The 22,428-nt window shown below is 47.4% G+C and overlaps 1 protein-coding gene across 2 annotated transcripts; it reads right to left on the bottom strand.

Moving 5' to 3' along the window:
- Positions 1–373: 373 nt before the first annotated feature.
- PLLP (plasmolipin) lies at positions 374–21,243 on the bottom strand. Of its 2 annotated transcripts, XR_009556186.1 has the most exons (5): positions 21,099–21,243; positions 7,411–7,584; positions 4,007–4,129; positions 1,306–1,728; positions 374–750 (listed from the first exon to the last, which is right to left on the bottom strand). XR_009556186.1 is itself a non-coding variant. In XM_060253924.1 (4 exons), exons 1-4 carry the CDS (start codon positions 21,231–21,233, stop codon positions 1,609–1,611), a joined length of 552 nt encoding a protein of 183 aa, XP_060109907.1. In that variant the 5' UTR covers positions 21,234–21,243; the 3' UTR covers positions 374–1,608. The 2 variants fall into 2 exon arrangements, 1 of the variants encoding a protein (XP_060109907.1); XM_060253924.1 differs by having other exon boundaries at positions 374–1,728.
- Positions 21,244–22,428: the final 1,185 nt, after the last annotated feature.

Here is a 22,428-nt window from a genome sequence, read left to right as displayed (position 1 = left end):
TGAGGTAGTACACATGATGCTGTTTGGTTAGAGGGAAAGTCAGTAAAGTCAGAAGTCGTAACAGCTGGGAGTCTAGTAAAATTTGCCCACAAATTCTTCCGATTTGCCTTCTGAAACATCAGAGTTTATCCCTACACTTCGGACAAAAACCTTGCCGCTAAATGAAAGCAGAAATTCTTCAAGCGTGCTTGCTGCCAAATGGTACGCTTGCAGAGCGCAACAGGAATGCAGAGTGCCCAGAGATCACACTTGGTACTATCTACATGTTTAACAAGAGACAGAGTAAGCAGATCCATGTAGAACAACATTAAACAGCCACAGATTGTGCTGCAACCACAAAAAATTATATAATGGAGCTCTGACAAAAACAAGCAACATTTTAGATACTTTTAATTTAAAACAGAATTTGTTTTTTCCAATTTTTTTTTTAGAAATCCATAATAAAATAAAATACTTGCTTGTATAGTTGCACCGAAAAGCTGTGTGTCATCCCTTCTATGTACTACACACACTTGAGTTAATTGTACATTATTTACACAAGAAGCTGCAGGTGGGTGGCCAAAGGGGAGGACGGGCTTGCTTGTTTTAGTGAGTTTAGTGCTGGCTTGGCCATGCCTGGAGATGGGAATTCTCTGGGTTAATTCACAGAGACCTGCTGAAATGGGGCACCCCATCCAATGTCAGTAAGAGTTTACATTTTGCTTCCAGCACTGCCCTTTGATGGCTTTTCACTGTGGTGCACCCATGTGGCTCCTGGCCCTCAACCAATGTGCAGGCATGCTCTGTGCTTGGAGGCACTGGGTCTCTGAACACTAATTGCTGGTGGCACAGGCAGCATAAGGGAGAAAAGAATGTTGCCAGTGTGTCTCGGTAGTGGGCATTCCAAGGGTACCACAATTCTGTGGATGTGGGGCTAAATACACCTTTGTTCTGATCCTGTTGGCCTGCTCTTGAAAATTAAGGTGGTTTGAGAAAGCAAGAAACTGCAGGATGGTTCACACTGGAGAGTTCAACATTTGTGGGAGCCTGTATGTATGAATCCCAGATGTAGCACCGCTACATCTTTGTACATCCCAGATGTAGCACTGCAATTGGAACTGGCCTGTTAGCTTGGTGATGCTTCTTGCATTCAGCCATGAGCCACTAAGGGCTGCTTCACACAAGCTGTGGCTTAACTGCACACATGAACTGCAGTGTGCAAAAAACATCATGACGGATGTAAAAACAGGTGATGCACAAGTTCTGTGACTAATAGATATGGGGTGGCCCATTCACTCGCACGAAACCAAGCATGCCTGCGTGAACTAGGCTGGAGGCGATCTCTTGCCAGGCAGGAGGAGAAGGGCTCATTCTCCGTGGACTTGCACACAGAGCAAATTAGTAAAAAGTAGGGAGAGGTACTTATCTGGGTCTAGATGGCATTAAAACATATGCTGCATCTGTGGCTCAGGCGATGCTAATGATGGGACCAAGAATAATGTACAGGCTGTAAGATATCTGGATGAGGAAGCAGGAGGGGGCAAGAGCAAACTCCAAGGTCCCGTTAGCTGCTGCCCTGCCATAAAGCCATCCCACTGGCCCACATTGATTCAGATTGGGCCACAGTTCTTAGGCGTGATTAGAAATCGTGGCTTGACTGGTTGCTGCGTTGCTTCCATATCCTTTCCAGGCTCGAAAGCTGAGGCAGGCACTGACCCCATAGATGATCATCACCAGGCAAGCAAAGAACTGCGAAGGATAAGGAATTGACACATCAGGAGTTGCAGGAGAACCCACTGTGCTGGGATTCTCAGTGGGCAACAGGCTAGCGATTATCCCCAGAACCCTTTCAGGTGATCTGGCCTCTCAATGCACAAGAAGGAAATACAGGAAGAAAATGCTAAATTGTGTGTGTGTGTATTTTTAATGTACTACACGAGAACAGCCAGTTCATTGTTTCAGGTAGCATGTGGAAATCTAAATTGAAAACTAGGAGCCAAACTAGACAGTACGTGTTACACGTGCCAGGTTGGGGAATCCTTCAACCTAACTTTCAGGCATACATGGTGTCTGGGAATGAACATTCCCAAGTACACAAGGGCCTAATTTGGCTCAGGACAACAGTGTTGAAGGGAAAACTCAATTCCTTCTTCCTCCTGTGTTATGCTCCCAAGCTGAACTGGTCCCAGAGCATTTGAGAACATTAGTTCCCCGACATGGCATACATCTGCAAACTGGGTTGAGGCATCCCCTTTTTTTGGGGGGGGGGGGGGGGGGACTCACATCATGTGCATTACCTTGTTTGACCCTAGGACCTATCCACCAAGCCTACCTCATGAAGGGAAAGGAGAATCATGTCCTATCTTCTTGGAAGATGGCCAAAACACTAAAATCAAGGCATTGGCTTTTTTTTTTTTTATTTGTGTGCACCCGAAGTCATGGTGACTCAGTGAAACAGGCTTCCTCCAGAGGGGATGGGCTCTCCTTCCTTGGAGGTTTTTAAACAGGCTAGATGGCCATCAGACAGCAATGCGGATCCTGTGAATGTTGGAGGAGGTATTTGTGAATTTCCTGCATCATGCAGGGGGTGGACTAGATGACCCTGGAGGTCCCTTCCAACTCTATGATTCTATGACTTCTGGTGACTGACCCCTACTAGGGGCCTGAAGGATTTTCAGAGAGGTGGCTGAATAAAGCCTGCCCCTGCCTCGCAACTGCTGGTATTACAAGGAGATCTCCCATCCAAGTATTTGCCCAAAGTCAACCCTGCTTAGTTTCTGAGATCTGACAATATTGGGCTTGCCTGGGCTATTCAGGACACCTCAAGGTATGGGCCTCTATTTTGTGAATATAATCAATGATTATATTCTTTAAGTTTCTGAATCCCGTAAGGATACAGACAAGAGAGGAATGTTTTCCACAGGAGTTTTGATTTGTAGAAAATATCAAAGACTGTCCTCTCTCAGTCTGCTTTGCCAGGGAGAGTGGGATATAAATCCAATAAACTATAAACTATTCTAGCTAGTCATACTTTTGCTTTACTGTTCTGACAGGTGATCTTTTGTTACAGCACATTCACTCAAAGAGTTTCTCCAGCCTAAGAATGCTGATTTTGATGGGCTTAGACTGGAGAAGCATTGCATGGAATTTGTCTATTAAAGCAGAAGGGTTTTATTTAGCTGGTGTGTATTAGATCAATTTTCTTTCTATTTACAGAATCCATTACCTATGGATTGAGAGAACATGCTTCTTGGGATTTTGTTCCTTCTAGGATACTTCCCTATCATACAAGTCTGGATTATATGGGCTAAATTTCACCCTAGAAATGTAGAGCTGGATGGGACCCCAAGGGTCATCTAGTCCAACTCCCTACACAACACTGGAAAGGTCAGTCTTGTTGATTCTAAGAGCTGCCAGATCTCCAGATGGAGATCTTTCCCATCAGACTACTCTCTGATCTTTTCAACTGGAGGTGCTGTGGAACCTGGGAACTTCTGCATGCAAAGGAGATGCTCTACCACTGAGTCATGGCCTCATCTCAAATAAATGCACCCATTTTATCAGTACTAGCAATATACCTATCTGTCTTTTCCTCTGGCACTAAGAGGAGGGACTCTGCAGATGAAAAACCAGGCAAGACAATGAGATTAAAAATGTACCTTATTCCCCTCCCCCTCCCCCTCAAAAACTAGAGGTTGTATCTTTTTTATGGCAAAAGGAGGAGCACTATTGCTATCTCTAGGCTGGCACAGAGGTGGGTAGTGGCATATCAGAGAGGGGAAAGAGGAGGAAGAAGATGTCATTCCAGCTGCTCTTCCAATTTCTGAGCATTAGCTCATTGCTGGCACTGCCAACTCTGAACAAGGACACAAACGATGTCCCAGAAAGGCAGCCCCGTTTTGTTTGTGCAGATGGCAGCAAGGCCTGACAGTGACCAAAGAAAGAACTGGAGATCTGATGAGTAACCACCAAACACAGCAGGGACAGAGGCCAGTGGAATGAGAGGCCTCTGCAAATGGTTACCTACCGAGGCAGCAGCTCTTCTGTTGTAGTCCGGTGAATGAGGCCAGGAGTAAAGCTCAACAGATGTGGCGCTCGTTACAAAAGCCGTGGCATACAAGACGGAGGCTGCGGCGTTGAAGGCCACTAGCTGGAGGAAAGAAAAGAGAGTGCTTTGAAAGAGACTGGATCTGTTTTAAGTTGCATTTAGAGAGAGCACATTTCCAAACCTGAGAAGCTCCTGCCCCCACCCTGCTCAGCAATAACAAGACATCTGTTGGAAGCCGTATCCCAACCACATTCATATACCTGATTAAGGGGCTGGAGCACCTTTCCTATGTGGAAAGGCTGAAAAGTCTGGGACTTGAAAGGGAGGGGGGGCATGATGGAGGTTTATAAAGTTCTGAGGGGGCAGAGGGAGTGAACTTTTCTGCCCTCCTCCAAAATTCTAGAACTCAAGGAGCATCCAATGGAACAGATGGGCAGTAGATTCAAGACAAACAAAAAGGAAATAATCTTTACTCAATGGGTGACTATAATAAGGAATGTGCTGTTAGACGGTTCAGTGGTAGAGCATCTCCTGGGTGTTAGAGAATTCATGGAGGAAGAGGTTCATCAGTGATCACGGTGACTGAAGGGAGTCTCCATATACAGAGGCAGTAAACCTCTGAATATCAATGCCAGGAGGCAACATCAGGGAGGCCTTGGCCTCTATGCCCTATTTGTTTGGCTTTCCATAGTAACTGGTTGGCCCCTATGTGAGATAAAATGCTGGGCTAGATAGACCACTGGCCTGATCCAGCAGGACTCTTCTGTTTTTATGCAAAAATGCTGGAAAGATAGTTAAGTGCTCTGGAAAGCAAAGCCTGTAGGGACAGATGAAGAGAATTTGTAGGAATAGCTTACCTAAAAGAAAGATGTTAGGATACTGAGCAGATTCATGTAAATAAAACTACCAACATTTATTTAGGATGAAGAAAGAGGCAAATGTTATAAGATGATTGAGTCACTTTGGAAACGGCCTCACCATATTCAGTTCAAAGGTACATTTTCCTTCTCAAGACTGATTTCAGGGCAGGGTGGGGAAGGTGTTTTGGAAGTAGGCCTCGGATTCAGCAGGAGCTCACTGGAGCACAGCCTCCTGAACCTTTCTGAGGGTTCCCCCTCTTCCTCCCCACCTTGTCCATTGAATAGTAGGTGCAGCTGCATAACAATCCCTGGATGAGCTCTGTAGTGTATCGAGATAACGATACAACGCAATAACATAAAACCAGCCAGCGCGACCCTGCGCGGAGCGACCGGGCTGTCCCCGGGCTGCTCAGCGCAGGGCACGAACTCCCAGCCAATCACCAGCTGTGGCGGGAAGTTCAACAGGCCAGGATTGGACTGGCCTGTCTGGAGGGAGGTTCCTGGAGTTGTACATAAGCGGGACCCGGCCCGCGTGTTCTCTCTCTTGTAACGTGCCTCCATTAAAGCATGTTGCCCTACCAACGTCTCCCGTCTCAGTACGCTACAAGCTCCACCACCTATTTTTCTACAAAACGACCCCTGTTTGGAAGTATGAAGAACTGCTGTATGTGGATAGCACTTATTGTGGAATTGCAAACACTCTTTCTCCCCAGTTCTGATTTGGAGGAGGAAGTGAGTTTCTGATGTTACAAGCACTAGCCAATCAATGCCAACCATATTCGTCAGTTTTTTCAAAAAACTATTGGCAGAGTAATTAATGCAGCAAGGGTGCAGAACCTGACTAAAGAATACATAAAGGCTTATTTGGGAACTAATATATTTTATAGTAAGGAGGAAAGACAGAGACAGGTTCCTAACCACATCTCTGTCTGAAAGAGAGAGACTGAGTGTGGAACTTCTGAGAAGGAGGAGGAAATTGCACAAGATATAAATGTTCAAAATGAACAGTAAAACCATCATGGGTTCTCTGAAATCTCCAGGCAGGGAGCCACCATGGTGTGCCAAATGACCTCAGAATAGGACATTCTCTGGTCCAGTATGCTTGAGTGGTTTGCCCTAAAAGCATCAAGTTCATTCTGATTTGGAATTCTGGTAGCAGCTAAAGCTTAAACGGCCTCACAGATTTTAGTCTTGCTTGTTATGAAACGTGCAACAATATCAGCACTGTTCAGTCCTGGCGCTTGCCGCCTGGCTGGTCACAATAGAAACAGAAAGCAGAGGTGGGTGGCATTTTGCTCCTCTTCGGAAGGAAGCGACGGGCCTTGTTTTTTTTAACTGTGTCACTTCTGTCTCTCCACTAAACTAGGAGCACCATCCTGGGAACAAGCCCCACTTGCTACAATTCTGAGCAGACCCTGCTTAGAAATGCTCTTAGGATCCTGCTTAGAATTTCTGCACAAGTGAGAGGGAGTGATTGCTGCCAGTTTTCTCCCTCCTGCAAGAGACCTCTGATTCCCGCCCCCCTCCAGGGTATTCTTGAGGGGCCTCTCTCCTCCAAGAGTAGCATTTGGGGGTGAGCATTTTGGGCTGCTGCTAGAATTGGCAACTTCTGCATATATCCACTTAGGGAGAGTTTGCATTGTTATTCTCATTGCCCTCCTCCTTCCCTTGCATGTCTGGAAATTCTAGGCAGGATCCAAGGCATTGCCTCTCTTGCAAGGTGCAAGAATAACCTCAGTGGGGTATAAGGCCACAGAGTCCACCCTCCAAAGAGCCATCTTCTCCAGGGGAACTGATCTCTGTAGTTGAGAATCAGTTGTAATTCTGAGAGATCTCCAGGCTTCCTCTGGAGGTTGGCAACTTAGGTTCATGTGGTGATGGAAAGGGCTGTTCAGCATGTTAAGCAGAGATCTTAAGCCTTTGAGATCATCACTGGCCTGTGTGAGGAATTCTAGCGGTTCCATTCGTGCCATCTTTACAATGCGGACTTTGCAATATTCTCTAAGATCTTGGTGGTGGCAAGTGCTTCTAGGTTGCAACCTTGGACTTCCTTGGGGGTGTCCCATCCAAGTACTAACAAGAACTGACCCTGCTTAGTTTCAAAGAGTTAGTGAGAACCAGGCCAGGGCTGTCTTTATGTGCTGCCTTTATATATATTGGGAATTGTAGTCTCAGGACACATGATGCAGAACAGCCTGCTCATAGGCTGCTAAAACAGTCCTTTCCTGATGTGAAATAAGTTTTTATTGTTCTTTTCCTGTCTTTGTGTTATTCCTCACCGGCAAAGGAGATGCATGCAATCACCTTCTTTCCTTCGCAAATCCCAAGATAAATGGACTCTAATATGCAAAGATGACCTGTACTATTCTGCACACTGAAAGAACTTGAGCTCTAGGAACTTTCTGCAGTAGAAAAAAAACAATTTTTCTATGAGTTTATTGTCTTGGACTGTGAGTTGGCCACTATCTGGAAAAATGGGCTCAATCCATTTTAGTCTTGATGCAGAACACTTCAAGTACTCACCACAATGGGCCAAGGGATCATGTAGAGCTTCAGCTGCAGCTGGAAAAGATACATTGCAAAGAGTATGACTGTCACCATCCAGAAGAAGACAGCGACAAACATCACCCAGCCGTAAGAAGGGTAGGGCTGGTAGTACGTGTCCGCAATGAGGGTCCAGACCAAACAGCCCAACACCTGCAGAACACAAGAAGAAAATGGTGGTGTTATTATTTAGTATGTGTTTTACCCCACCTGGTCCTTCTCCCAAGAAAGGAAAGGGGGCTCAGCCCAAGATATAGCTGATATATGAGGGTCTAGCTGTCAAGAGCCAGTTTGGTGTAGTGGTTAACTTAAGTGTGTGGACTCTTATCTGGGAGAACCGGGTTTGATTCCCCACTCCTCCACTGACAGCTGCTGGAATGGCCTCGGGTCAGCCATAGCTCTCCTAGGAGTTGTCCTTGAATGGGCAGCTCTCTCAGCCCCACCTACCTCAAAGGGTGTCTGTTGTGGGGGGGAGGGGGAGGTAAAGGAGATTGTGACCACTCTGAGACACTGAGATTCAGACTAGGGTGGGATATAAATCCAATATCATCTTCTTCAAAATAAATTATTATAAAAATACAAATATTTATTCTGGTGTACAGTTTAGAAAAAGATAAAATAGGTTTAAAGGAATGGTTCAAATATCAGATTCTTAAAACTTTTTACATACAGAGATAATAGTTACACTTATACAATTGATGGATATATCTTATGGCTGATAAACCATACCAGTTTCAGCCCCCTAGGGCCTTCCTAAGTGGTTAGTATTACTATTATAAAGCAACACACATCTAGGAGTAAATATATGAATAAAGATTTTCTTTAAAGCCAAGTGTTGCTTTCTGGAATTATCAAAAGTCAAGTTGTTATATTACAAATGTACATAATAATCCCATACAGAATTCAAAAATTACCCCCCAAAATTGCTACTGTTACCTCATGTGATGTGCAGTTATGAAAAGTTTACACAGTATGCCATGGATATACTCTCATGGTAACTGCACATGCTGTCCAAACTGTTTTACATTAAAATTATTTGTATACACCCTGATCAACACAGGTCAGAAAATGAGGTGATAGAGTCCGGGGGGTGGGGGGGGTGCTGTAATAAAATAGACACTACCATTTCACTCTTCATGTGGGGGGATACCATTTTTCACACTCTGTCTACACAACAAAAGAGTTGGGCTACAACTTTTTTTTCTCAGACATGTTAGGGTGGAGATTACTATTGAAGGGATTCCTGGGTGCATTCAGGAATGGTATCCCCTGCCTATTGCACAGAATTATATCTCACCCCCCTCCCCGTCCTCTTCTATGTGTGGTGGTGGGAAGTACCATGGAATAGCAGTCAACTTACAGTGATCCCCTCATGTCTTTGAAAAACAAGAGACAAAAAGCAGTCATTTGCCATTGTCTGCTGGTGTGTAGGCGATCCCACTCTACCTGGGCGGTCTCCCATCCAAGTGCTAACCAGGGCTGATCCTGCCTAGCTTCAAAAATCTGAAAAGAACGAGCTAGCTGAAGCCATCCAGGTCAAGACCCTGCATGTGTGTTTCTGTAGACCAGGCCTAATCCTGGCCCCAGAGAGAAAGCGAGCATTATAGCAGCTGATGCAGGAGGTCACAGCATCAGGGATTCTTCAGGTTGAAATGTGCCAAACAGGCCACAGCCGGGAGGCTGCTCTGATTTCTTCCCCAAGCACCAGTACGCAACTCCTGGGTGTCGGTTTCCATGGTTACTCAGCCACCACAGCCTATTCCTACCTCCTCAAAGAAATGGGATCTGTCCCTGGAGCCCATTGTTCTGCCTATCTGGAGTGTGCGTGCATGAAGCAGAATGCACCCCCCCACACACACACACCACCAGTCACATCCTTCTCAACAAGGACATGGCTGGCCCTCCACTGAACTTGTAGTCTGCTCTCCAGGCTCCCACTGTGCTCCTTGCTTGGTACTGGCTGGTGGGAGTTGGCAGTGACCCAACAGGGGACGCTTACACAGAATTGTGATCCAACAGGGGAAGCTTATAGGAGACTGTGATTCCACAGGTGGAAATAGGGGATTGTGACCCAACAGGGGAAGCTTATAGGGGATTGTGATCCCACAGAGGAAGCTTATAGGGGATTGTGACCCAACATGGGAAGCTAATAGGGGATTGTGCCCCCACAGAGGAAGTGTATAGGGGATTGTGACCCAACAAGGGAAACTTACAGGGGACTGTGACCCAACAGGGGGAGTTTATAGGGGATTGTGACCCAACAGGGGAAGTTTACTAAGGATTGTGATCCAGCAGGTGAAGCTTATAAGGGATTGTGACAAAACATGGGAAGTTCATAGGGGATTGTGACCAAACAGTGGAAAGTAAGGGATTTTGATCCAATATGGGAAGCTAATAGGGGACTGTGACCCAACAGAGGAAGTTTATAGGTGATTGTGACCCAACAGGGAAAGCTAGAGGATTGTGACCCAACAGGGGGATCTTAGAGGAGATTATGACCCAACCAAGGAAGCTTACAGTGGATTGTGACTGTAGGGGATTCTGATAGGGGATTGTGATCCAACAAGAGAACCTGGTTGGGGATTGTGATCCAACAGGGGAAGCTGATAGGGGATTGTGACCCAACAGGGGAAGCATAAAGGAGATTGTGACCAATGTTCCCTCTACGCTGCAGAATTTTGTGAGCAAAAATTCCACTTTGTGAGCTACTGGCATTAAAGTTGTGAGCTGCTGCATAAATTATTGTTCTCTGAGGTCATTCTTCCTGAGCTAAGACGAAAATGTGTGAGCTGGAGACTAAAAATCTGTGAGCTAGCTCACGCTAACTCAGTTTAGAAGGAACACTTATTGTGACTCAATAGGGGAAGCTAAGGAATTGTGACCCAACAGGGAGAGCTTAAAGGGAACTGTGACCCAAAATGAGAACTTAAAGGGTTACAAGCTTACAAGGGATTGTGTCCCAACAGAGGAACCTTACAAGGGCTTGTAATACAACAATGGAACCTTGCAGGGGATTGTGATCCAACAGGTGAAGCTTAGAGGGGGTAATGATACAACCAATGTTCCCTCTAAGCTGTGAAGTCTTGTGCGCCAAAATTCTACTTTGTGAGCTACTGGCATTCACGTTGTGAGCGACTGCATAAATCAGTGTGCTCTAGGGCCATTTTTCCAGAGCTGATACAAAAATGTGTGAGCTGGAGGCTAAAAATCTGTGAACTAGCTCATGCTAACTCAGCTTAGAGAGAACACTGGACACAACAGGGGAAGCTGGTAGGGCAGGGGTGGCCAACGGTAGCTCTCCAGATGTTTTTGCCTACAACTCCAGCATGGCCAATGGCTGGGGCTGATGGGAGTTGTAGGCAAAAAACATCTGGAGAGCTACCATTGGTAGGGGATTGTGACCTGACAGGAGAAGCTGATAGAGGATTCTGACCCAACAGGGGAAGCTTATAGTGCAGGGATAACCAAGCTTGCTTAACATAAGTGTCACATAGAATAAATGTGAGATGTTTGAGAGCCATAAGACATGAATCCAGCTGGACTTGCTCTGACCTGCCAGCTCCCAAGATTCCAACCACACTGCCGTCTGATTTAATGTACAATTATATATCATTCATATAGAGACAGCAAGAGAGCATCAGGTAAGAATAAAAGTAACTTTGAGGTGCTGGCACATCTTACTCATTTCAATTTTTACCTGATCTTTGATGGTTATAAACTGAACTACTAGATAACTAAAACCATTTGTTTCCTGAATTTTTTTTCTTGAAAGTGGTATATTTTGGCAAGCATTCTCTAGCTCCCTCAACAGAAAAATAAATGAGAGAGAGAAGGAAGGAGAGAGGTGGAAAGAAAGATAAAAGGGGGGGAGAGAGAGGCTAGATGGAGGGAGGGAGGCAAAGAGAAAGACAGGTAGGGAAGGAGAGAGAGAGAGAGAGAAAGGTGAAAAGAAAGCACATAGTTTTTTTTTATTTATTTACTTAAAATTTGTATGCCACCCACTCCATATACGGACTCTGGGCGGCTCACAGTCATAACACAGCAGTACAATATGTTATGATTATAAAATTAAAACACATATAAAACAATTTTTAAGTTAGAGCTTTAAAATGGTGCTATAAAATTTCTTACATAGGTGGTCCAGCTTCATTTTGGTTCTTAATTCTTTCTCTTACTCTATTAGGTGTCTTCATATTGGTTCTTGATTCTTTGTCTTACTCCATTAGGTGTCTTATAGATAGATGGGGAGGGAGAGGTGGAAAGACATCCACTTTAACTATAAATGCATTCTCCAAGCCCCTAAAGGTGGCTGGCTTGGCTTGGAAAAGGAACTTAAAGAGACAAATGCCTTCTCCATGCTTGCCAAAAGGGTGGTGGAGGCTTCAAGAGCTGCATCATATGTGTGCAAGAGTCAAATCTGGCTCCCAAGCCATAGTTTGGCCACCCCTGTTATAGGGGATTGTGACCCAACAGGGGAACCTTATAGGGAATTGTGATTCAACAGGGGAAATTTACAGGGGATTGTAACTCAACAGGGGAAGTTGATAGGAGATTGTGTTCCAGCAGGGGAAGCTTACAGGGGATTGTGATCCAATAGGGGAAGCTGATAAGAGAGTGTGACCCAACTGGGGAAGCTCATAGAAGATTGTGACCCAACAGGGGAAGCTAAGGGATTGGCACCCCTTGGTAACTGGCAGAATGGCTGGGAGCCAAGGCAAATCAGCAAAGTCTGAGACAGAATCTCCCAATTAAAAAAAACATGAAGCCGGGGTCAAGGATTACAGCACCTAGGGGAGGGAGGGGTCAAAAGCATTTTCTCTTAGTACTGCAACCAAGTTAACAATGTTTCATTAAAAGAAAGAGAATGCATTGCAGCTCTTTTGAGTAGTGGGTTTCTTATAGGAAAACATACCACCCCCACCCCTTTGCATGGTTAGATGGGCAAGGCTGATGGCCAGATCTGTGGACAGGAGCCATGGCTCAGTGACATGGCATTTTCATGGCTTGCAGAACATCCCATGTTTGATCCCTGATATCTCTAGTTAAACAGCTCAAGCAGTAAGTGATGTGAAAGTCCATGACTAGGACGTCAGGACCTTGGAGAGCTGCTGCCAGTCAGAGCCAAGCAGACACTAGTGGTCTCACTTGGTACAAGGCAACTTCATGCCTTCAAGCGTTCAGTCATCATTTGAACCAACCATCCTCATACAAAGGGCCAAAACCAGGGCTGAGTTCTAAGAAAGAAAGGGAAAATAACCCTGTCTGCACAGCAGAGTTTGCATAGAAGTAGAGTGCATACAGCACTGATCAGCTAGCTTCCTTTGCTGTTACCCTAAAATATCACCTGCTCTATTTCCTGGTTTTGCTTAACAGGAATGAATGGACCCTGGGGAGCTGCCACCAGCAAGTTTAGATAGGCTTGATCTAGAAAGACCAATGGTCTGAATCAGTAGAACTCAGCGTTGTGTGTTCAATGGGGTCATGGAGGAGGAGGAGGAGGAGAAGAGTCAGTCACTGGAACTGATGTCTTGGGACTGGATTCTGCCTCAAATCCAAGTCTCACTGAAGCAACAGGAGCCACACAGCCCAAGTCTCGCTCCCCTTTGCTCACAGTCAGGAGGTGGTTGCCCCCCCCCATTCTCAACTCCCCCTCTCTAGTGCCAAGAGCCCTTGCTTGTGATCAGCTCAAATCTATTCAAATGGCTACTGCACAGTTGTCAACTCCAAGTTGCAAAATTCCTGGCAGTTTGGGGGGCAGGAGCCTGAAGGCTAGGTTCTGGGTGAAGAGGAACCTCAGCAGGATATATAATCTACCCTCCAAAGCAGCCATTTTCTCCAGGCAATCTAATATCTGTAACCTGAAGATTGGTTTAACACCAGAAATTTTCCAGGCCCCACCTGGAGTTGGCAACCCTAGCTGATGAGAAGGAGGAGGATGCCACTAAAGCAGCTGCCTGGGTTCTTGATTCACCACCGGTGACTCTACAAAAGTCTTCATTGCTTGTGCCCATGAAAGAAACGCTGTTGAACCAAAAAAAGAAAAGAAAAGACATTGTTTGTCCCCAACACAAACGCTCCAGCTCCCAGAGTCCCTGCTGTTCCTTCGGTGTGGACAATGCTTTCTTTTATGTCAGCCATTTCCAAATCCCACAATAGTTGTGTGTTTTTTAAAAAAAACAGAACAAGAAGAAGAAAACCAGAGCAGTCCATTCATGAGGTCAAAGGCACACAGCTGAAAAGCTGCTCTTGGCAATTCACAAAGGTGAATTCACCTCAGAGAGGTGGCAGACCTGAGGTGCCGATTATGGCAGTGGACTGTGAGGGGGGGGGGGGAACCATTACAGATTTCAAGATGTGGGGCAGACAGTCACATTGTGGTTCAAAGCCATTTTTGTGGTATACTGAAGATTAAATTTCAAATGAGCCATCTGTTTTCAGTCTGGGGGTAGCTGTAGTAACCTGTAGTGGCCAAAAGAAACATTACACCTTGATAAGTTTTGTTCCAGCACAATCCTTTGTGGACTAGAATGCATCGGGCTCTCATACCTTGCGGCAGGAAATCCTACTTAGGGTTGCCAACCTCCAGGTGGGGCCTGGGAATCTCCCATTTATTTTAACTGATCTCCAGAAATCACATCTGCCTCTGGCCAGCTCTGTATTTAGTCACCCCCTGGGGGGAAAAAAGGCTCTACTTGTAGGGTTGCAACCCTACGTCACCTCCAGGTGATGATTGGCAATCTCCTGCTATTACAACTGATCTCCAGGAGATAGAGATCAGTTCACCCAGATAAAATGGCTGTGATGTTTGCCACTTTGGGCCCTCACTGTTGAGAAAGGCAGGGTATAAGGGAAGTAAATTAAAATAAATAAGAACCAGCAGCTATACTTAGCAGTGAGGTGCACTTCTAACATAACAATGGAGTAATCATTACAAACATTCATTCCTTCCTTCTCCAGTCAGGCTTTTTTGTGTTTGTATTTTAAAGTAAATCTGTGTAATCAGACTTAATTAGGGCAAGTTAAAAAGGCCTTCAGGTGGCCAAGTCTCCCTTGTGGGGACATCGTATCCTTATGGTGACATCGTACCTTATCGTAGCGCTATCACCATCAGTTAAATGTGGGCTTATAACTGGCTACTTGACATGTGCCTTTTTCGCCGATGGTGCATTTTATTTATTGGTTATTGTTTTTACTGTTTAATTTTAATGTGGTATTTTAATTCTGTTTTATAGCTATGTATTGTTACTATTATATGCTGTGATCCGCCTTGAGCCCGGTTGTGGGGCGGAATAGAAGCCTACAGAATAAAATAGATAAATAAACACAGAAACTTCACACAGATTTTCTTCTTTTTAGACCTCTATGGCTAATAAGTGTATGTGTAGACAGACTGGCCAGCTACTAAACACTTTTGTAGACTTTTGCACAGATCTTTTAAATCCCAACAAAAACCTACAAGATCTATGTTTGCAGAAACCATAGCAGGACAGAAAACCTGGACATGATACAGAGGACTACATTCCCCATCATCCCCTCCTTCATGTTTTTCGAAAGCACTCTGTAGATAGACAGCCAGAAGAACCCAAGTAGAGCTCAGCCTTGAAAAGCTTGATGGCAGAAAGTGCCATCAAGTCACAGCCAGCTTATGGTGACCCCATTGGGTTTTCTGAATGCAAAAACAGTACCTTCAAGTCACCTCTATTCCCTCCTTTGTACCCACTCTTGTGCATCCTGTGAACACTGGCTCCACCTCCACCAATTTTGAGGGGCAATAGTGACCCTGCCTGACACACCAAACACTCCGCTCCTCTGTCCCATCTCTCATTTGTGCTTCTCCGGATTGTTTGCATGGCTGGCATAGTCTGAGTGCCTGCAACTCCCACGCTTGTCCCTCTTCCAACCCCCAAGCAGCATTGTCACAAGCCAAGCAAGGGGGCTGGGCCTGTGCTCTGGGACGGACATCTGCCAAGAGAGGAAAAGATCAGGGGTGGCAGGGACCGTGGCCAAGAGACTGTATAGGGGAGAAGGAGCGCTTAGCAGGGCTGTTGCAGGACAGGTCCCTGGGGATCTGACTATGCAGGGATACACACCAATAGAACAAAGTTTGAGTCCAGTGGCACCTTTACAACTGATGTAGTTTAATTCTGGGTATAAGCTTTTGTGTGCATGCACACTTCTTCAGACACCAGAATATTCAGCTTTCTTTGTCTCTCTGTAATGTATGTCTTTATTCCCAGGGCTTTTTTTGAGCAGAAACACACAGGAATGCAGTTCCAGCTGGTTTGGTGTCAGGGGGTGTGGCCTAATATGCAAATGAGTTCCTGCTGGGCTTTTTCTACAAACCCTTCCCCCTCTTTATCCCCTTTGCTTTATGGAGAAACACAGTCTTCAGCATTTCAGTGCTGAAAATAGAAGTACTCTGTGATAACTTGCAACACTCCAAATTTTCATATCAGGGGAGATCCCGCACACACAGACCCAAAAGTTCCTTCTCCATGTGCAAAAACAAGGCCGAAGTTCCCACTGCCCTCTTTGTGAATCCAACCTTAAACATTCATGATATTGAAAAGCTCTCCATTCTGAATCAATATTTATGGTTGGATTCACAAACAAGGAACTGGGAAGCATGAATCAGGAATGAAGAAACAAATTCAGTTTTCTGTTAGATGTACACATGGCCTGCCTTAATTCCACAACTGACGGTTCTGTATAGATCCATGAAGCAAGATGTGATAGTAACCAGATTGTAAAAGTTTTGAAATCTAACACTATCCAGTGCCCAAAACATGCATTTTATTTATTTATGTAAAGTACCGGTACTCCTTCCCATCAGTCTAAACATTCTCCAATGACTTATGAAACACAAGATTGGATCATACCAGTGTTTCTACAGAAGAAAGAGGTAGGGATGTCTCTTTTTTGACTACAAGAAAGGCTATACTGAGAAACATGAGACCCATCCGGATAAGGCATGAAAGACAGTGTGTCATCATCCAGCTCTGTTTGCTAAGGGGAGGGCATTCCCCACTTGGAGTGCTACCACTGAAAAGACCCTGCTCCTGGTCCCAATTTGCTACATGATTTTTATTTTCTATTACAATACATCTTGTTATCCTTATAGCTAAAGCTAACCTGTAACAAACTAAATCTGGGGGAGCTGCCAGGGCCAGTGTTCCCTCTAACCTGAGTTAGTGTGAGCTAGCTCACAGTTTTTTTCACCTCTAGCTCACACATTGTTGCCTAGGTCAGGAAGGATGACCCCAGAGCAAACTAATTTATGCAGTAGCCAAATTGCTTGCTCACAACTTTAATGCCAGTAGCTTGCCAAGTACGATTTTTGCTCACAAGACTCCACAGCTTAGAAGGGAGCATAAGGGCCCAGGATTTTTAGGTGAGCCAACTGTTCCCAATGCCCCCCTCAAAACACTCACATGCTCATTCAGTAGTTCTCCACACACAGCATGTCTCTGCTACCCGCATTGCCCGACACCCCTGAGGAAGAGGCTGCAGGCAGCTGTGAGCTTTGGCAGTGGGAGGGCTCATGAGCAGAAAGGGGAAGGACAGACAAGCAAGGTGGGAGACATGCGGGTGGGTGGGAGGCAGCCCCGACGAAGTCCTTTATGAGTGAGCCTTTCCGCACAAAAGGCTATTCAAAAAGTAGCCCTGGCATCCTTCCAAGACTTCATGCATTTCCCAGAACCTGCTCTGAGGTTGTTTGCAGACCAGGGGACGGCAGAGAAGTGTGGTAGGTCACCAAAGCACCAGAAGCCGGAACAGGGCCACATGGTATTTCTGAGACAGCACTCGTCAGTGATAGACAAACATCAGACACTTGATCTTTATCAACTATGGCTACTGTCTGCAGGGGGCAGGGGGATGGGGATGAGTTCATTCCTTCAGTTTTGGTTTGTGTCCCATTGCACCTTGTGCTCAAAGTGGCTTGGCATCACTTTAAAAAGATACATCTGAAACCAAGCAACAAGCAGACATCAGTCCATATTGTGCCAACAAAACACATTGGCTCAAGAAAGACAAAGCTTTGCCTAGATGGGATGAAACCGACCAGGAGCACATTACCCTGTTAAATGTTCCTGAGCAATCCCCTTCCCAGGGATTTCCTTTTCTACCTATTTATACCCTGCTTTCCTCCCAATGGGCACTTAAAGCAAGTTACAGCAGCATTCTCCTCTCCTCCATTTTATCCTTACCACAGCTCTGTGAGGTAGGCAAGGCAGAAAGACAACAGCTTGTTCAACATCACCCAGTGAGCTTTCATAGCAGAGTGGGGATTCGAACTGGGGTCTTCCAGATCCTAATCTGACACTCTAACCACTGCATCACACTGGTCTTCCCGCTTGCCTGCCTCGAGTCTGGGAGTTTAAACATGCGCTCCTTGAGGAGGTTCTGGCACTTGCTTCCATGCCCCTGGATATGGAAATGCCAACCCCCCCATCACTGGCTGTTCTGAACCAAAGAGAACACATCCCATCGGCAAGTCGCAAAAGTGTCAGTCAAACACATCATTGTGGGAGGGGGAGGGAACAGCAAACAGGTCTCATAGTGGCAAGTGGGGTGGAATGGGAGGGAGCACAAACACTGTGGAAGAAAGACCAAACGAAGCCTGCAAGCCTGTTGCTTCTTCATTGCTGATGTGATTTCCCTTTATGAGAAACACAGACGAGCAAAGTGTACCAGAGGGGGTAGCCACCTTTGCCTGTCACAGCTAATACAAACAGAAGTCTTATTGCTTCTTCACGACTAGCAAATGTCTTATTCAAGCACCAGCTTGTGCAGACTAGGGCCTTACTTCATCAGAGACATTGAACAGGTCCTCAAAAACGGCTTCCCCCAAAACAGCTCCTGGAATTTCGGAAGCAGTGCTGAGAATTCTGAGCTAGGGATTCTCCAGCCTTAGAGAACAACCATTAAGCCATGCCCATTAATCCTTTGAGACTGGAACTCCGTGTCCTTATTTCCATCTCATAAACTTTGAGAGCCAGTTTGATGTCATGGTTAAGAGTAGAAGACTAATCTGGGAGAACTGGGTTTGATTCCCCTTTCTTCCTCCACATGCAGCCAGCTGGGTGACTTTGGGTCAGTCATAGAGGTGTTCTCTCAAAAGCAGTTATCTCAGAGCTTTCTCAGCTCCACCCACCTCACAGGGTGACAGATGTGGGGAGGGGAAGGAAAAGGAGATTGTAAACCACTCTGAAACTCCAAGTGAATGTTGGGGTATTAATCCAATTTCTTTTTCTTCCTCCTCCTCCTCCTCCTTCCTCTTCTTCTTCCTCAGCAACTAGCATCCCGGAGGCCAGGCCAGTCCCCTTAAACCACCCAGCTGGCAAGCTTCCTTCCCAACTTCCCTTCCAAAATGAGGGGAGGGAGCAGAAGGGAGATGGACAGGCGGAGCATTCCTCCCTCTGCTTAGAGATGCCACCACTCTCCCAACCCGGGCACAGGTGACAGAGAGCACCAGCCAACTGGATACTGCCTGCCATGTGCAGCCCTTTAAAACTCACTTTTAAAATACACATGCTTTTTTACATATTTGCAAAGCGCAGGAGTATGCAAGAGAATATTGACCTGGCTGCAATGCACATAAATCAGCTACTGGCTCAAAGTCATTCAATAGGTTAACTTTGATAGGTTAATTTAAGCCACCTTTTTTTTTTTTGAGGGGGGATACCAAGAGGATAAAACAGGATGGGGTGGGTGCGATGCCCTGTAAGCAACCTTTAACTTCTTGGAGGAAGGGGTTGGGGTAAAAGATATATACAACATCATACAAAGTGCCCCCCAGTCAAGGTGTGAAAAACAGCAGAAGGACCTCCCCTCCTTTCCTTCTGCACCTTTCAGATATAATAAGTGTGAGCCATCAAACTGCCAATTCCAGGGCTGTGGGGTTTCCAAGGTAAGAGAAGAGATGAGCAGAGGCAGTGTGCTGTTGCATAGCAACCTCCGTCTTCCTTGGTGGTCTCCCATCCAAATACAACCCTTGTCAAGCCCTGCAGAGCTTCCAAGCACTGAGTGAAAGCGTCCGTCAGAGCTGTTCTGGCTATTGCAAAACTCAAGGGCCCAACTGCCCCTCCCCATCCTCCTTTCATTAGTTGAGATAAAGAAACTGGATTGGCTTTATAGGTGCTAATCTTCATAGATGGTTTAGATATATATCAGGGGTGGCCAAACTAAGGCTCGGGAGCCACATGAGGCTCTTTCACACATATTGTGGAGAGTGGAGAGACAGGAGCACTCTGCACATGTTTGGCAGTGCTCTTTACAAGCCCAAAACACTGAAAATGAGGAACCGCCCTTTCTTGAGAAATTACCTGGAAGCATCCCCCCTCACCCTGTGTGGGCTGGGGTCTCCCTTCTCCTCTCAGTCTGTTAAACACTGGGTTTCCTGCCAAACAAGTCCAGTACATAACACAGTCCCTCCCAGCTTCTACAGCTGACCTTCCACATCTGTGACACGGGGGCCTGCGTGTGGCTTCCAATTTTACCGCGACCTCATGAATTCACAGGGTACAAAAGGAGTTTTTGTCTTGCCTGGCTCCTGTAGGTTTAATTGTTAAGGGAGGGAGGATTTTAACAACTTCTCCTTAAAGGAGGGGGAGAAGGTGAAGGGGGCAAAATGCTCTCATCCAAACTTGCCCTTCATTCTCCTTTCAGTGTCTCTGGCATCCTTTGCCCAGCTCTGACACCAGTCCTATCTCCTTCCCTTTCACCTGGAACAATCTCAGACTCCTCTTTTCCTCCCTCTCATTCCCCACCCACTTCCCCCACTGCTCTCAGCTTCTGCTACAACCAGGTACATCTTCAGTGGGGACCTATATTGCCGAATCCTTTTTTTTGTGCAGGAACCAGAGCAGGGAAAACCAAATCTGTTGGGCTGCAGCAAGGGCTGGGACAGGGGACCTCAGTCCAAAAGTTGTGGGGCTCTTCCAGAAAATTGCTAGCCACTGTCCCTGCCCCCCCCCTTTCCAGGCAAACGGGAACCGGGCAGGTGTGGGCGCTGCTGCCCCAGGACTATTTCCTCCACTGGCAGACCTTATGGAACTGTGTGAACAGTAGCTCAGACTGGGGGCGGGAGGAGGCTCCAGGGATCCCCTTACCACCACCCCACCACCCCAATTACAGCAACAGCTAGAGAGAGTCCTCCATAGCCAGGAGGAGGCAACATGGCTGGAAGCGGGAGCAAAAGATGGGCCCAGGAGTCAACCCCCGTGCCAAGTGAGAGATGAGCCGGGTGTGGCGTGCCCTTGCCAGGGCTTCCTCTAGGTCAGGGGTGGCCAAACTTGCTTAATGTAAGAGCCACATGGAATAAAGGTCAGATGTCTGAGAGCCACAAGACATCATGAAGGTCAGGTGTTTGAGCGCCGCGAGGGAGGGAAGGCAAAGAGGGGGCAAGAAAGCAACTTTCACTTCAATCCCTTCTCCAACTGGCCGGCCAATGGGGTGGGGATGTGGCTTCGAGAGCCACAAAAAGGTGTGAAAGAGTCACGCGCAGCTCCCGAGCCACAGTTAGGCCAGCCCTGCTCTAGGTTGAGGGTGGACGGGGCTAGCTACTAGCCCTGCTGAGCTTTTCCATTGCGGGCTGATTCAAGGGGCTCCATCGCTGGACCCAGCCGCCGTCGGGCCCCCTCCCCGTCCCCGTCCCGGTTACTCACGATCTCGACGATCATCAGGACGCCGAAGGGGGAGCGCAGGAAGTCGAGGTCGAGGGAGGCGGCGCGGCCGGAGCCTCCGTGCGCCCCGGCGGGGGTGCTGGTGCGGGTGCTCACTTTGGCCGGGAAGTCGGCCATCGTCGGCGCGGCTGGCCTGGGCGGGCGCCCCCGCGGGAGAGCGAGAGACGGGAGCTGGGCAGGCGGGCGGGCGGGCGTCGTCGGGCGGGCTGGCAGGCAGGCAGGCAGGCGCGTCGTCCGGGACGCAGGAGGCGGCGGGCTGGGCTGGGCTGGGCCACGCGGCGGCGCCCAAGTCCCCGGAGCCGAGAGGAGGGCGAGGCCGTTCCTAGGCAGCCGCCTTAACCCTTGCCCGGGCGGCGGAGGAGGCGCAGCACAGCAGCAGGCGGTTCCCTCCCCTCCCCTCCCAGCGGGTGGCCGGCTCCTAGCACAGACGGCGAGTGGGGGCTGCGGCTACCAACTCCAGGGCGGGAAGATCCTGGAGATTTGGAGATGCAGCCTGGGCAGGAGTGGAATGGGATGCAGGGCTACAGAGGCCACCCTCCAGCGCATCCATTTTGGCCAGGGGGACCGATCTCTGTAACCTGGATATAAGAACATAAGAGAAGCCCTATTGGGTCACGCCAGTGGCCCATCCGGTCCAACGCTCTGTGTCACACATTGGCCAAAGAAACCAGACGCCATCAGGAGGTCCATCTGTGGGGATAGGGCACTAGAAGCCTCTTGAAACTGTCTAAGCTTGCCGCCGCCGCCGCCTCCTGTGCCAGTGGAATTATATGAGCTGTGTAATTCCGGGGGATCCCCAGGTCCCACCTGGAGGCTGGCATCCCTTAGGCAGCAGGTGTGGCGTGCTGGAGGTGGGGGGAAGCAGGCTGAAGCTCCCTGGGGAGATTTCCTGGACGGAGCAGGCAGCAACGTGGCCACCTACCTTTCCAAGCACAGGACCAGAGAGACCCAGGGAGAAGTTGGCCACCCAGCTTCTTGCCCATTACCAATCCGTTTCCATCCATGCTCCTCCATTGCCAGCTCCAGAATCTGAATGGCTGCTCTATGGCACAAGACGCTGGACCGGATGGACCGCAGGCCTGACCCAGCAGGGCAATTGGGATGTTCTGGAGGCTGCTGTGCTGCTTCAAAGGGCAGGGGCAGAGCCAGGAGAAGAAAGTGGCAACCAGTGTTCCCTCTAAGCTGAGTTAGCATGAGCTAGCTGACAGATTTTCAGCCTCCAGCTCACACATTTTTGTCTTAGCTCAGGAAGGATGACCCCGGTGCACACTAATTTATGCAGGAGCTCACAACTTTAATGCCAGGAGCTCAC

Source organism: Heteronotia binoei, chromosome 14 (assembly GCF_032191835.1).
Source record: "Heteronotia binoei isolate CCM8104 ecotype False Entrance Well chromosome 14, APGP_CSIRO_Hbin_v1, whole genome shotgun sequence".
Classification (NCBI taxonomy): Eukaryota; Metazoa; Chordata; class Lepidosauria; order Squamata; family Gekkonidae; genus Heteronotia; species Heteronotia binoei.
This window is presented reverse-complemented; position numbering and strand designations above follow the sequence as displayed.